General features: G+C 45.8%; 1 protein-coding gene across 1 annotated transcript; it reads left to right on the forward strand.

Annotated features, from left to right (window-relative positions):
• Nucleotides 1-439: 439 nt before the first annotated feature.
• Nucleotides 440-4717, forward strand: psb4 (Proteasome subunit beta type 4). Its single transcript, NM_001165075.2, is given in 7 exon segments — nucleotides 440-574; nucleotides 1091-1297; nucleotides 2923-3069; nucleotides 3564-3645; nucleotides 4010-4126; nucleotides 4254-4342; nucleotides 4555-4717. Coding segments are annotated over 7 exon segments (771 nt in total). The 5' UTR covers nucleotides 440-458; the 3' UTR covers nucleotides 4568-4717.
• Nucleotides 4718-16982: the final 12265 nt, after the last annotated feature.

The raw sequence follows: 16982 nt of genomic DNA on the forward strand, positions 1-16982 counted from the left end.
GGTCTGCCCAGTAACTGAGCTGATGGCTCGTCTAAGAAAATTCTGCCTAGTGACAGAAACTTGATTGGTTTACCCATATATGAATATTTTATTTCCTTTTGGGCTAACTTACCCCATGCACAGATCTAGAATCAGTTTACTACAACACTATCCTAACGTCGCCTTCTAAACACAGGAAACGTAAACCTAACCTTGGATCAGCATCTAGTGCAATTTAACTCTCCTCTGATTTTACTCCTTCCCTTCTGACTAAATCATCTAATATTTATAATAAAACTAACAGTTATTGATGAGTTTCTTGTTTTATTTATTATACTTCGGGTTAAGGTTTACATGTGGTTATAAATAAGATACATAATGTTTGGCTTTTGTTAGAATTGTCTGCTTCCTGTATCCCATAATCTTTGCAAAAGAACACAACACGAGCAGCTGTGTCGTCACATCCGCAAATTTGTAACATGGATCCAAGCGGTTTGAAGCTCAATTTCTGGGAGAATGGACCAAAACCCGGACAATTTTATTCATTTCCTGGCAGCAGTTTAGCCCCAGGATGCGGACCTATCAAACACACTCTGTAAGTAAATACTTTTGAGTGGAGACCCTAATAATGTCATCCCACTTTCGATTTCCTCGGTACGCTGCAGTGCTGTATCATCATGGTGGAGCTAGCCGATGTAGTTAACGTTAGCTCACTGACTACTGCACTATTATTTAGTTGGGCTACTAGTTAGCTAAACTGAATATGTTCACGCGCTATCTTATTCTATTTCGCATAAATTGGCTGACGTGATAAGTTGTACATCTATGCCTCGCCAGTTATCTACCTAATCATATTGCGCTTACGGTAGCTAATGCTAGTATGACATGGCAGTGAGGTAGCTATCTAGCTAACAAACTCACCATCACGAAGGATGCTATAGAAGCATATTATGTAGCTAGTCCTACTCCCGCCATATATGATATATATGCGCGTGCATGAGCCTAAATGGACGTTCAGCATGCATTCCTCTGTATTGCATTTTTAGTGTAACGTTAGCTAATACAACTTTCCCATGACAAACTATCTACATTTTCCCTCCCTAAACTTTAGAAACCCCATGGTGACGGGAACATCAGTGTTGGGAGTGAAGTTTACAGGTGGAGTCATCATCGCAGCTGACATGCTGGGCTCCTATGGTTCCCTGGCACGGTTCCGTAACATCTCTCGTCTCATGAAGGTGAATGACACCACCATCCTGGGCGCTTCCGGTGACTACGCAGACTACCAGTACATGAAGCAGATAATCGAACAGATGGTGTAAGTTTGAGGTTTCTTTCAGAAAAATCGGATATGCTGTCTTGGTCCTTTTATGGTGAATATTTACATTAATGTTTTAAAAGTATATATATTTTTTTGTTTTTATTTATTGTTGACTCTTAAAAGGCACATACACAGAAAATTGAGTAGTTCATAATATATTAGCATTCATAATAATAGGTTGGTTCTAGAAAGGAGAAACAGCAAGAGATGCCCTTAGCTTTGTATGCTTAACTCACTGACATTGGCACACAGAAGCAGATCTGACCATCTCTGTCAATGACATCAGTGCGTTTGCATATGCTAGTGTCAACATTTTTTATATACAGATATTATCCATTGACAGAAGTATATGAATATGCACAACATGAGAGGAAATAATTAAGGAATGAGGCTGAGTTAAACGCCAACTTTTTTCCCTAATCAGCCAAATTGAAAGTTGCTTGGATGAGGTCTTTACTAGAAGAGAATTTCAGATGTGAGACCTCTTTTTCTAAGCAGTACCTTGTGAAAGGAATGAGGATTAAACTTGGTTTCCCGAGGTACCACATAACCGCTCCTAGCCGAACGTAATTGTAAGTAGAAAAAAAAAGTGCTTCGGCAGGTTGTGCTTTTGTTGGACGTCTTGGAATGAGCCATCCCCCATAATTTCTGAACGTACTTGGGTTTTTTCCCCCTCCAGATACATGGAGATTAAGGAGTACAGTTTTTTTTGACAATTCTTTTGTTTGTTGACAATTTGTTTAAAAATGTAACCTTATTTTAACTAGGCAAGTCAGTTAAGAACCAATTCTTATTTACAATGACGGCCAAACACACCCTATGGGACTCCCAATCACGCTGGATGTGAAACAGCTTGGAATTGAACTAGGGACTGTAGTGATGCAGTGCCACTGCGATGCCCCGCTGTGCCATTCGGGATCCCGGGTGGTGCTACAGGGAGCATTGATACTGAAAAAAATTGTGGAAGGGTGTTCATTTTAACCACTGAAACACAATTGAAATTTAATTATTAATTATTATTACATCATTTATCTACTTTTTTTTTACATTATTCAGTACAATATTTTGCAAGGAGGGATACATTTGTACTCCCAGATATCTAAAATACTGGACCATTGGGATGTTTAACGGAATAGATTACTCTTGTCTATTGTTCAGTGGTAGTAATGCAGACTTCCCCCCAATTGATCTTGTATCCTGCAATTTTGCTAAAAGCATTAAAGATATCTAAAAGGTGGGGAAAAGAGTGAGAAACAATCTGGAAGAATAATATGTCATCAGTATAGAGATTTGATATTTGGTGCCATAGATTGTAGTAGGATCATAGCAGACTGACTACGGGTTTGAGAGAAGGCAATTAACAATGAAGAGGACATCCTTGGTGTGTACTTCTGGAGATGGAAAACTAACGGAAGCAGATGTTTGCAGATAGATTGGAGTATAGGGTCTGGATCATTGATACAAAGTATAATAATGGGTTTTAAGGAGATTGGGGCAGGATCTCTTTGTTTTAATGGTTTCTGGCAATAAGTAGTCATTTCCCTCACTTGGGGTGCTGAAACCTTTTATTGGTTATCTCCCTGAGGACCACCACTGATCAGGTCTGTGTGTTTGCATCCAAGGATCGACGAGGAGCTCCTGGGGGACGGTCACAGCTACAGCCCCAAAGCCATTCACTCCTGGTTGACCCGGGTAATGTACAACCGCCGCAGCAAGATGAACCCACTGTGGAACACTGTGGTCGTTGGTGGTTTCTACAATGGCGAGAGGTGGGATGATTTTTCAGCATCTTTAACTAGTCATTTTTTGTCCTTCTCAGAAGTTATGCCGAGATGTGGAACTCTTGAACTTGCTTAGCAATTTAGGAGTGCCCGTTGACAATGTTGTCATGTTAGATCGAATAGTTTAACCATGACCCTGGTTAGTTTTTGCCTTTTTTATTTTACCTTTTACTTAACTAGGCAAGTCAGTTAAGAACAAATTCTTATTTTCAATGATGGCCTAGGAACAGTGGGTTAACTGCCTTGTTCAGGGGCAGAACGACAGATTTGTACCTTGTCAGCAAGGGTCCGTGTTGAACTCTTGCAACCTTTCGGTTACTAGTCCAACGCTCTAACCACTAGGCTACGCTGCCGCCCCTTTTAACAAACATCAATACCATGGTATGAGGTTAACATCAAACTGACTTGAGACCTGCAGCTATGCATATTGTAACTAGCTACATCAAAATAAATGCATAACTCGTCATCTTGTATTTCTCTAGCTTCCTGGGCTACGTGGACAAGCTGGGTGTGGCCTATGAGGCACCTACAGTGGCGACAGGGTTTGGTGCTTACCTGGCCCAGGTGAGGACAAATAAGCTAATGAACACACATAAGGGGACTAATATTGAGAGGCAGTAATAACTTCTATACATTTCATAGTTTAGAATGTATCTTTTATAAATCAAAGATAAAATGCCATAGTTTCTATTCCCATGATTGGCTGGAGTAGTCATTTATTTTTAAAGTCGTCGGGCTACACTTTTTCATAGAAAGTGGCAACCCCTTCAGGGATAAGAAAAGGAATGAGTGTAATCTGTACTGCATGATGCATCTAATACTTCATGGTAATACTGTATGTAAAAATGAATGTTCCACAGTTGGAGTTCAACAAAGACCCTTGCAGTACGTATGGATTTGTTTAAGGTTATTCTGTGTGTCCATGCAGCCCCTGATGAGGGAGGTGGTGGAGAACAAGGTGGAGATCACTAAGGATGAGGCGCGAGCGCTGATTGAGCGCTGCCTTAAAGTGCTGTACTATCGCGATGCTCGCTCCTACAACAGGGTGAGTCGTTAGTCTTGTAACACTCCCAAATGAGTTATTTTCAACAGCATATAGTGAATTTTTCTGTTTTTGAAGCTACCAGTCTCATAGCCATTTGTGACATGACTGATGTTTTGACTGTTTTTAGCATGAGATTGCCATTGTGACAGAAGAAGGTGTGGAGATTGTTGGCCCCATGTCCTGTGAGACCAACTGGGAAATAGCGCACATGGTCAGGTAGGTTATAGCCACATGACTCATCGTGACTGTCCAGTCAGTGTCCATGAAGTTGGCATGTTTAGTGTACTTGTGTGTAGTACATCACTTGATAGGAAATTGTTGTTTAAAGCTGTCATTTGTCCTAAATTGATCATAGCATTTAACTGAAGATACATTGTAGATTAGTTCATATTAAGTGATATGAAAATGTAATTTTTTTTCTTTTGCAGTGGGTTTGAATAAGGACGATGTTGGTGATTCAGGACTGTACGTTAAGCCACACTATCAGTCTGTTCCATGACATTCTAAAATGTTAGCGCTTTGATAAGGCTGCTATGTAACCAATTTAGTTTTTCCCACTTTTGTAATATGAAAAATAAATGTACATTTCTGAATGGGTGAGTTATTTAAACTTGAATGACAATCAGGCTTAAAATAAATCTGGTGAAGTTCTGAGAAATTAGATTTATATTCTGTAATTGGAAAGGTCCACACACAAGCAGAGCTAAGGGTAAAGGTTCTTGGGGGGGGGGGACACACCTAAACTTGTTTTTGGTTCAACCATACAGAACTATGCTGTTAGTACCTCAAAGGAAAACCCACCATTAAAGCAGGCTTGGCACTTTATTTCTTATTTAAAAATGGAGAATCATTCAGGTGATAATAAAAATATGTAAATGAGCCCAGGGGTAGGATGTAATCCAAGAGAAAGCAGTCGGTAAGGCATCGACATCTGAGATTTCCTTGGAATGCATAGTTGGTTTTCTTGAGGTAATTTATCGCTGTGGACAGGATTTCTTTAAAGGCTAGATTGCTTTTAGTACATAGGCCATTGCATCTACTTTTTGTTTATCTATCCACTTACGTGATAAAAACAGAGAAGCCGGTCTTTGGAGGATATATTGGCACAGGTGTTAGGTGAAGCATACATTTGTCATTTAGCAGACGCTCTTATCCAGAGCAACTTACAGTAGTGAGTGCATACATTTTCATACTGGTTCCCCCGTGGGAATCAAACCCACAACCCTGGTGTTGCAGGCACCATGCTCTACCAACTGAGCTACACAGAATCATACAAGTGAGTGAAGTTAAATACACTGCTCAAAAAAATAAAGGGAACACTATGTAACTCCAAGTCAATCACACTGTCCACTTAGGAAGCAACACTGATTGACAATACATTTCACATGCTGTTGTGCAAATGGAATAGACAACAGGTGGAAATTATAGGCATTTAGCAAGACACTCCAATAAAGGAGTGGTTCTGCAGGTAGGGACCACTTCTCAGTTCCTATGCTTCCTTGCTGATGTTTTGGTCACTTTTGAATGCTGGCGGTGCTTTCACTCTAGTGGTAGCATGAGACGGAGTCTACAACCCACACAAGTGGCTCAGGTAGTGCAGCTCATCCAGGATGGCACATCAATGCAAGATGTGGCAAGAAGGTTTGCTGTGTCTGTCAGCGTAGTGTCCAGAGCATGGAGGCACTACCAGGAGACAGGCCAGTACATCAGGAGACGTGGAGGAGGCTGTAAGAGGGCAACAACCAAGCAGCAGGACCGCTACCTCCACCTTTGTGCAAGGAGGAGCAGGAGGAGCACTGCCAGAGCCCTGCAAAATGACCTCCAGCAGGCCACAAATGTGCATGTGTCTGCTCAAACGGTCAGAAACAGATTCCATGAGGGTGGTATGAGGGCCCGACGTCCACAGGTGGGGGTTGTGCTTACAGCCCAACACCGTGCAGGACGTTTGGCATTTGCCAGAGAACACCAAGATTGGCAAATTCGCCACTGGCGCCCTGTGCTCTTCACAGATGAAAGCAGGTTCACACTGAGCACATGTGACAGTGTGGAGACGCCGTGGAGAACATTCTGCTGCCTGCAACATCCTCCAGCATGACCGGTTTGGCAGTGGGTCAGTCATGGTGTGGGGTGGCATTTCTTTGGGGGGGCCGCACAGACCTCCATGTGCTCGCCAGAGGTAGCCTGACTGCCATTAGGGACCGAGATGAGCTCCTCAGACCCCTTGTGAGATCATATGCTGGTGTGGTTGGCCCTGGGTTCCTCCTAATGCAAGACAATGCTAGACCTCATGTGGCTGGAGTGTGTCAGCAGTTCCTGCAAGAGGAAGGCATTGATGCTATGGACTGGCCCGCCCGTTCCCCAGACCTGAATCCAATTGAGCACATCTGGGACATCATGTCTCGCTCCATCCACTAACGCCACGTTGCACCAGACTGTCCAGGAGTTGGCGGATGCTTTAGTCCAGGTCTGGGAGGAGATCCCTCAGGGGACCATCCGCCACCTCATCAGGAGCATGCCCAGGTGTTGTAGGGAGGTCATACAGGCACGTGGAGGCCACACACACTACTGAGCCTCATTTGGACTTGTTTTAAGGACATTACATCAAAGTTGGATCAGCCTGTAGTGTGGTTTTCCACTTTAATTTTGAGTGTGACTCCAAATCCAGACCTTGGGTTGATAAATTTGATTTCCATTGATAATTTGTGTGATTTTGTTGTCAGCACATTCAACTATGTAAAGAAAAAAGTATTTCATAAGAATACTTCATTCATTCAGATGTGTTATTTTAGTGTTCCCTTTATTTTTTTGAGCAGTGTATATCAAACGATCCCTACTAGAAGTGACATTTTGCTCTTAAAAAAAAAAAAAAAAAAAAAACTCATTTCATATCCAATTTGGTAGTTAGTCTTGTCCCATCGCTGAAACTCCCCTATGGCCTCGGGAGAGGCGAAGGTCGAGAGCCATGCGTCCTCCGAAACGACCCTACCAAGCCACACTGCTTGCTTAACCCTTGAAGCCAGCTGCACCAATGTGTCGGAGGAAACACTGTCCAGCTAACGACAGTCAGCTTGCAGGCACTCCCGGCCCGCCACAATGAGTCGCTCACACGTCGCTACACCCGTAATAACATCTGCTAAATGTGTATGTGACCAATAAAATGTAATTTAAAGAACGATGGGACAAGGACATCCCAGCCGGCCTAACCCGGACGACGCTTGACCAATTGTGCGCCGCATCATGGGTCTCCCGGTCACGGCACGGCCTGGGATCAAACCGATGCAGTGCCTTAGACCGCAACATTTTGCTCTCTAAGCCAGCCTATGAATGACAGTTTCAATCAAGTCTAAGGAGTTTGAGTACAAGTTATTTACAAAGTCTTTAGTCTACAGTGTTGATGGAAAGAGACTTATTAATTGCATAAAACAGGTTAGTCATATTTAATGATTTAACCTTAGGGTTACACGTAAGACAAAAACGTGTACAACAGCAGCTTGTGATAGAAAATGTACAAAAACACTTCATTATGTGCATGTTCCACCCACAAAATAGCAAAAGTTACCTCGCCTTCCCAAGAGAAAGGAATGAATGTGTGCACATAGTTAACAGGGGTTTGGTAAAGTCTCCAGAGATATTCCATTTCTGCTTCAAATGTCATGATTCCCTTGGTTTGAAACAGTGTTGAATGATCCATGTCCGTGGTCTCTACTGTGAGTTGCGAGTCCGCAAATGATCAATCTCAGTTTCCTCAAAGCCATGGAAAGATTCCAGATCACTGTCCTTCTCAAACACCTGTTTAAGAGCTTGAGGGTTGGGTGTCGGCGAGGGCAAGGTGTACTCAGACGTAGTGTCCGAGACCACCCCTTTGTCCTCTGGCTCCACTTTCATTAGCTCTTCAGAGCTCCTCTTTGCCGACTTTGCTTGAGAAAGGCCAACCAGAGCCTCGGTCAGGCTCTGCGCCAGTTCAGCTGGACCTTCCTCTCCTTCCTCCTGTGGCGGTGTGCTGACCATCATGAAGGACTGCTGGAGGATCTTGGGTTGCGTGGCCAAGCACGAGACCACGTCACCCAGACATTCCACCAGAAGTAGAGCCAGGTCGCCCGGCCCCAGAGCCACAGCTCCTTCATTCTGGGTGTGCATCTCGCACCAGCGGGCCTGCAGGAACTCCTTCATAACAGGTACTACGCACAGCTCCAGGGGCTGCAGGCGACAGGAGCAGCCGATGGGGATCACCGCCGGCAGGGTGTTGCTGCTGTTTAGAGCGGCCAGAAAGTCATTGGCCAGGTGGCCGTGGTGGGTGTCCATGATCAACAGACCTTTTCCCCCCGCCTGGGGGTTCACATGCTTCTGCCACACCTTAGAGAGCCACAGCTGGAGCCGCTCGTCGTCCGTAAAGCCCTCCGGGCGCGCCTCCAGGAAGACAGAGTTCGGGATGGCCTTGTGGAGGTGTGGAGGGTTGCCTTTGAGGAACACCATGGTGGGCAGCATGGTGCCATCGGCCAGCCCTGCTAGGACCACCTCTATCAGGGGCTCCCCGGTGCCGATCAACTGGAACGCCTCAGGGCTCGTCTTGAGCTTATCCAGGTCCAGGAACACAGAGAGCTCGTCGACGCATCCCATGGAGGGTGGCCGGAAACCGACATCTTTGACCTGCTTGCAGACAAAGCGAGTGAAGATGCGGACGCTCTCGTAGACGTTGCGTGGCAGCGGGCGCTTGGCCGAGCAGGTGGCCTGCAGGCCGAGGTTGTGGCGGAGCATGAACTCCACAGCCCACTCGTAGAACTCACCGATCTCGTGCGACTCCTCCAAGGCCTGCGTGGCTGTCTGGAGCAGGTTTTCCTCTGTGACTGGCAGCTGCTGCTCCCGCTGGCACATCACCCACTCTGCGATGCGGTCCGTGCTCCAGATCCAGTCCTTCTGGAGGCGCTGGTTCTCCAGCTGCAGCATCCAGTCCTGGATGAGCTCTGGCTGGGTGCCAAAGCGCAGGGATGCCTGGGGGAAGCCACTGCATAGGGCGTAGAGCAACACCTTCAGCTGGCGCAACGTCAATTTGGTTGCCCCTTCTTTCCTGGATTTGCCCATCCTGGCCTCTCCTCCATGGAACAGCTCTCCGTTGGACCCGTGGGACTCCACTGCCTGGTGTTCCATCACATGGCCCAATCCTCTGACCTTGGGGGTTGTCCAGACACCATTGGATGCAGCAGTGGAGGGCATGGTTTTATTAGGACCAAGGACCGTGATAGTCATGCTGGGTTTGGAGGATAGGAGGGGTTTGATAGAGAGCTGGGTGGAACTATTGCCAGCTGGTAGCAGATGGATAGGCACAAAGGACCCTCCTTGACCCGGGCTGATTTCCCTAATTACAAAGCTACAGGAGGAATGAAAACATGTTCATTATTACATTTTTCAGGAAGCTCAGTAAATGACACACACATTTGATAATGTAGCAATGGAGTGTCGCAGTGCAACCAAAGTGTAAATTGACTCGAGAGCCAACTCCAGGTCTGTCCAGCAGTAAGTAATTTCACTCAATATGTAAGAGGATATTAAATACCTTTGAGAACCCTCCTCGGGAACTTCTGGATGGAAAAAAGAAACATAAAAAAGTTTGACCTACAAAGATACTTAAATATCAGAACATGGAACTCAAAACAATTTCTGGTCCCGTGTGGCTCAGTTGGTAGAGCGTGGCGCTAGGTTTGTGGATTTGATTCCCACGATTCTCTGGATAAGAGCGTCTGCTAAATGACTAAAATGTAATGTAATTACCTTCCACCTCCGGCTTGCTGAAGCTTGCAGCATCATGGTCTTGGTGATCCACCAGGTGGTTGGCCATCATATCTCCAACCTTGGTCTGGTAGTTACAAGACGTGCACCTCATCTCATCCATTCTGACACGGGACCAACAGAGGGTTTAGAGCAGTCCGTATTAAATAAAAACACACTATATTCAGTTAAATACAGCTCAACAAATTCGGACTAAATGATTGTTACCTTGGGTATGACTCGTACATGGCCAGGTATTGGGTGGTGCTCTTACGAGTCACGTGGTTACTGCCAGTGAAAAGAGACAGAACCTGTGTCATACACCCTTTTCCAAACCCACATCATTTCAATGACCCTCTATGATGGAAGAAATCACTTGGGAAATGTTGAGTTGACAAAATCTTGAGGTGTTGAGCGACATCACTCACTTGATCATGTGGTTGGCATAGGCGCGGGAGCAGCAGGTGCAATAACGACACAAGGAGCAGTGGACGTAGGTGGGGAAGTGGTTGGCAAAGTCAGGAATCTTAAAGGCGCACTCCATGCAGTTCTGTTGGGCCAGCGATGCACTGTGGGGAAAGGAGGTGAAATGAAGGCAGAGGCAGGTTACCCATAGTGCACAGCGATGGAATGTCCAAGCTTATCCATTTTACACATTCAATTTCTATCTGCAGCATCCCAGAACACTGCTCCAAATTATAAACTGTCAACAGTTTTACTGTCAGACAAAAGCTAAACACTGTTTACAGTATTTATTTAAACACAATGGAGTCTGAATAAAGCTTGGAGTCAATTCCATATCAAATCAGGGTGAAAAACATCAACCCTCTTCTACCTCATCTGGAACTTAGTGAGCAGCTCCATCAGGCTCTCGACAGGCTTCTTCTTGGGCTCGGGTTTTTGGGGAGCAGATGGAACGTCAATCACTTTGGAGGGCCGGAGGTCTCCTCGGCCAGAAGACTCCTGATGGAAGTACTGCTTACCCTGCAGCGCGTAGGCCCTGATGGTCACCTGGAACAGAGAAATATTCTTAGACCACTCTAATATACATGACTAATATTCCCATTATGCACAGGGAAAATGCATACATCACAGCAATTGACTTTCCCATCACAGAGAAAGTACAGACAAAAATTACGATTATAAACTGGTGGGTCGAGCCCTTGAATGCTGATTGTCTGACTGCCATAGTATATCTGACAATATACCACGGGTATGACAAAACATTTTTACTGCTCCAATTACGTTGGTAACCAGTTTATAATAGCAATAAGGCACCTCTGGGATATGTGGTATATGGCCAATATACCACGACGTAGGGCTGAATCCAGGCACTCTGCGTTGCGTCATAACAGCCCTTAGCCGTGGTATATTGGCCATACACCACACCCCCTCGGGCCAAATTGCTTAAATATCACACTCCAGCAATCACTCACACGTGCACACATACATAGACAAACACACACTCCTCACCTTGGTCCCAGGCTTCAGGCCCTCCAGCTGCCTTGGCTTGAGGTGGGTCTTGTGGTATTGCACCTTGTGCTCTGCCCGGTCCTTGGCAAAGAGGAACTGCAGCCGGCACCGGTCGCATTGAAACACTGTTTTTTTCTGCACATAAACACATAGGAAGAAAAACACAAGGAGGGTTTCAGAACAAAAATGGAGTGGAATAGACGCTGCCAAACGGCCATATATGTAGCATGTCACCTCATTGAGTTTACCTGGTGGCGGCTGTAGTGGTTCTGGTAGTTGCTGCTGGAGCGGAACAACTTGAGGCAGTAGGGGCACAGCAGATTGGCCGTGCCGTTGTGGACCTCACGGAAGTGGGCGAAAACGTCCACATACAGGGACGAGCGGTAGTCGCACACCTTCACATGAAACCATGAGACTATTTTAAGGGTGAATTGCATTAGGAGACACTACATGTTGATATAGTGAGCTTTCTGACAGGACATTGCATCTAAATATATAGACTTGGTTTGGACATTTAGGCTTAGCCCTCAAGTGTTCACTGAAGTTGTGTAATAAAACAGCCCTCTCAAGTGATTAACGGTGAGTGAACGTAAAAGAGAAAAGAGTGCAGAGATTCACCGTGTGAAAGGAGGGCGAATGGAAGAAACAGTAGAAATAATGACCAAGTGGGCAACGTTTACCTGGCAAATGTAGGGCATCTCTCCTGGTTTGTGGGTGCTCTTCATGTGCTGCAGGAAGACAGGCTCGCTCTCGTATGCCCACTCACAGATCTTACACTTAGCTGTGACGAACACAGAAAAAAGGCCGGCGCGTCACAGAAGCTTTCAAAGTTCTCAGTCCTCTTGCTGTATGCACTTACTGAACATCACGCAGTGTAAGAGTGACTGCTTACTAAATACCCAACAAGGTATTTCACCCAATACCCAACAAAGTGATATTTCAGCACCCAGTGCTGATTCAATGTGACTTGACACTGGGTGCGTGTGGGAGAATATTGGTGGGATGGCAAGTGCCGATAGATTCACATTGTTTTAGCGACTGTATGTGGTAGGACAGTGGTTGGTGGGTGAGTGGGGAGTGAGCTAGTCCTCACCGGTGGACTCCAACTGGCTGTGGACGCTCTCCACGTGGCACTGCAGGCGGAAGGGCGTGGCCAAGTTGCGGAAGCAGTGCTGGCAGGCGGTGTGCGTGTCCACCTCGCCGTTCTGCTGCGCCGTCATCTCCACGTGGTGGCGCATGTGGTTCATCAGCCTGGAAGAGAGGACAGGTGGAAAATGGAGGACAAGGAAAGGGTACGATTTCAGTCAATTCAACAAAGCAGAATTGTTTAAGAACGTAACCTGAATTCCCGTTCCCCCACACTCCACCACTCACTTGATGTTGGTCTTCAGGGTCTTTTCGCAGTGGATGCACTTGAAGACGCCCGGCGGCTTCTCCACTGGTGCGCCACTCAGGCTGCGGCCCTTGTCCACGCCGTAGTAGAAGTCCTCCACCAACATGATGAGCTTGCCCTGCTGGTCGACCTCCAGGATGGGGCTGCCTTCCTCCTCTGGGTACACTGGTCGCACCGGCGTGGTGGGTGGCTCCTTGGAGGCCTCCTTGGAGGTCTTGGAGAAGGATGAAGAGGAGGAGGTGGCTTTGGATGACTTGGACTTGGACCTGGAAGATCTGGAGGGTTTGGAGGAGAGCTTGGCCGTGGCATTGATGGCATCCAGGCTCAGGGCGATCTGCTTGCTGCAGAGCTAGAAGGTAAGAGGGACCAATGGGGTAAATATCAATATTCAGTCATCTCTTTAACCATTATAAGAGTGTAATACTTTAACAGAAGCTTTTAGGGTAGATGTCATTATAGCAGAGGATTTTGCCATATCAAGAGAAGCTTTTAACAACAGTCATTCACGGTCAAGGCTAATAACATTAATACATCACCCAAAAATCCACTAAATAAGTTCTATACGTTCCCCAAAAGGAGAGTGTAAAGTAAATCTAAGGCACACTTACACACATGAAGCCCCGGAGGGCGTTGACCAATTTGTACTCGGATCCACAGCGCTTGCACGTCTTTGGCTTGGCGGTGGCTGGTGCAATCACTGCAAAGGGAACACAACAGAACTCTGGATAAAAAGAAAAACTATTAAATGTGCCAAATCACAGAACACAACATTGGGCTTGGTCAGTAGTAAATTACCTTTGACTTCAATAGGATATCCTATTAGTATGGATCACTTCTTGTTTGGAGTGGTGAAAAAAAATGACAGGCTACACAGTAGTAATATCTGAAAGATGAATGCAGTACCAACCTATTTCTATTAGCTGTTACAGGAAAGCGGTGTGTTCCTGGAGACTACTGACCTCTGAGGGGTGTACCAGGAGAGGGCGCCGTGCTCGGACCACTGGTAGCAGGGGACCTGATAGAGCTGGGGGCTGGTTGCAGGGTCTGATACCGCTGTATTTTGGGGGTGACTGTGAGGGGTGCAGTCCTCACAACATGGCTTCCTGCTGCACCTGAAGAACTGGCTGACACAATCCCTACACACACAAGAAAGCGGGATTAGTGTCCCAAGACAAAGCAATGATTCATAACAGATTACACAAATGTGGGTTTAAAAAAAGAAATAAAGATAGCCTTCACTCTCGGAGACTACACTTAAATTCATACGGACAATAATTAGCTGAGACTGCAATTTAATTTATTATCCCGTGTTCACTCGGGAGAGACTGATGGCCCACAAGGACTAGAGCCTTCCTCACCTGTGACAGCTGCAGGGGAGGATGAGAGGGTGACCCCGCCGGAGGCCACAGTGCTGATGGTCTGGACTCCGTTGGTGGTGCGGATGGTGAGGGTGACGGGGATCCGCACTGTGGTGAAGCCGCTGGTGTCCGGCCTGCCCCTGGGCTGAGACAACACCTGCTGGGGCGGTAGCTGCAGCTGGGTTCCCTGAACTGGAGGAGACAGTAGTTAAGAGCCTCTCACAATAGGCAGGTTTTCATTAACAGGTTTATTAGGCAACAGCAAAAACAACAATGCGACACGTAATGGAAACGGCAGCTATAGGAGAAATGTTCTAATGATCGACAACATTTGTATCTGTTTGACGGGTGGATTTTTATTTTATTAAAACTGTCTGTTTTAAAACTGTTTATTTCTACAACTGATGACGGAAACCGTTTTCCCGAATTCATTTGTATTGCCGAATACTTTTGATGGTATGTGGGGTACGTGATGTCATCACTAAGACCTACAGTTGAAGTCGGAAGTTTACATACCGTAATTTCTGGACTATTAAGCGCACTTGAATATAAGCTGCACCCACTGAATTTAAAAAATATATGTATTTTGTACATAAATAAGCCGCACATGTCTATAAGCCGCAGGTGCCTACCGGTACATTGAAACAAATTAACTTTACACAGCCTTTAAACGAAACACGGCTTGTAACAAAAATAAATAGGCACTATCTTCCTCCTCCTGTGCACTGAAACCACTGAAGTCATCTCCTTCGGTGTCGGAGTTGAATAGCCTCAGAATTGCTTCATCCCATGTTGGATCGTTTTCATTGTCGCTCTCGTCACTTTCATCCGGAGGCAAATTCCCCGCTGAGCTCATGCTGCCCCCTTCAACACGCAGCAGTCCAGCCTTTCGAAACCCGTTGATGATAGTGGATTTTTTGACAATGCTCCACGCTGTCAGGACCCACTGGCAGACTTGACCATAAGTTGCTCTTCGCATGCGGCCCGTTTTAGTGAAGGATTTCTCACCACTTATCATCCAAGCCTCCCACTGAACAAGGAGCGCCACCTTAAATGCACGATTTACACTGATGTCGAGTGGCTGCAAATACTTTGTTGTGCCCCCAGGAATCACAGCTGGAATTGAGTTTGTCCTCTTGATGGCTTCTTTCACAGAATCTGTTATGTGGGCCCTCATGCTGTCCAACACGAGCAATGCCTTGTTCTTGTGAAAGAATCCTCCCGGTCGCTTGCCGTAACACTCCGTATGCCATTCATGCATCAGGCCTTCCGTCATCCATCCTTTCTTGTTGACAACAATTCCTCTCTGGAATTTCTTTCGGCATCGTCATGCGTTTAAAAATCAACATCGGTGGAAGCTTTTCTCCTGATGCCGTGCAGCTCAGAACACAGGTGAAGTGCGTTTTCAGCGTGACGGCTGATTCGCCTTTCCTGTTGACAGTCCGAGTGAGAGGCAGGTCAAACGTCAGAGGAACCTCATTCATATTTATGACGTCGTGCGGGCCGATGGAATGCTCCCCTATCTTTGCATCAGTGAATTTGCGGATGTTTGAAACTTTTTCCTCGTAGTCGGGAGGGAACGGCTGACAAAGACTCGTCCATACCCTGATGGACAGGCCTTTACGTATCATAAATCTTAGACACCACGATGGTCCACCTCTAAAATCCTCAAACTTCATTGCGGTGGCGATTGTTTTGGCTTTCAGTCGGATCTGCACAGTTGAAACACCTCAGCCGTCTGCTCTCTGTGTGTTGACCCAGTCTTCAAGCTCATTTTCTTCCCTCTGAAATCCTTTGTTGTCTTTTTGCACTGAGTCAGTTCCTCACGCTGCTGTTTCCAACGTCTTATCATCAACTCATTAAGGCCAAGCTCCCGTGCAGCAGCTCTATTTCCTTTTCCAACAGCCAAATCGATCGCCTTCAACTTGAAAGCTGCATCATATGCATTTCTCTGTGTCTTTGCCATGATGAGGGTGACAAAATGACTACCGTAATCAGAATGATGGGAAGTTTGAGCGCGTTCGATTTACTTTATTATGCGACGGTGCTCAGTTTTTTGGCGGCATGAATCTTGTGAAAGCGGGAAAAATCCATAAATTAGCTGCGTCATTGTATAAGCCGCGAGGTTCAAAGCGTGGGAAAAAAGTAGCGGCTTATAGTCCGGAAATTGCGGTACACTTAGGTTGGAGTCATTAAAACTCGTTTTTCAACCACTCTGCAAATTTCTTGTTAACAAACTATAGTTTTGGCAAGTCGGTTAGGACATCTACTTTGTGCATGAGAAGATTATTTCACTTACAATTCACTGTATCACAATTCCAGTGGGTCAGAAGTTTACATGCACTGTTGACTGTGCCTTTAAATAGCTTGGAAAATGTCATGGCTTTAGAATCTTCTGATAGGCTAATTGACATAATTTGAGTCAATTGGAGGTGTACCTGTGGATGTATTTCAAGGCCTACCTTCAAAAGCAGTGCCTCTTTGCTTGACATCATGCGAAAAACAAAAGAAATCTGCCAAGACTTCAGATTTTTTTTTTGTAGACCTCCACAAGTCTGGTTCATCCTTGGGAGCAATTTCCAAACACCTGAAGGTAACATGTTCATCTGTACAAACAATAGTACGCAAGTATAAACACAATGGGACCACGCAGCTGTCACACCGCTCAGGAAAGAGACGCGTTCTGTCTCCTAGAGATGAACGTACTTTTGTGCGAAAAGTGCAAATCAATCCCAGAACAACAGAAAAGGACCTTGTGAAAATGTTGGAGGAAACAGGTACACAAATATCTATATCCACAGTAAAACGAGTCCTATATCGACACAACCTGAAAGGCCGCTCAGCAAGGAAGAAGCCTCTGCTCCAAAAC

Source organism: Oncorhynchus mykiss, chromosome 18 (genome assembly GCF_013265735.2).
Source record: "Oncorhynchus mykiss isolate Arlee chromosome 18, USDA_OmykA_1.1, whole genome shotgun sequence".
NCBI lineage: Eukaryota > Metazoa > Chordata > Actinopteri > Salmoniformes > Salmonidae > Oncorhynchus > Oncorhynchus mykiss.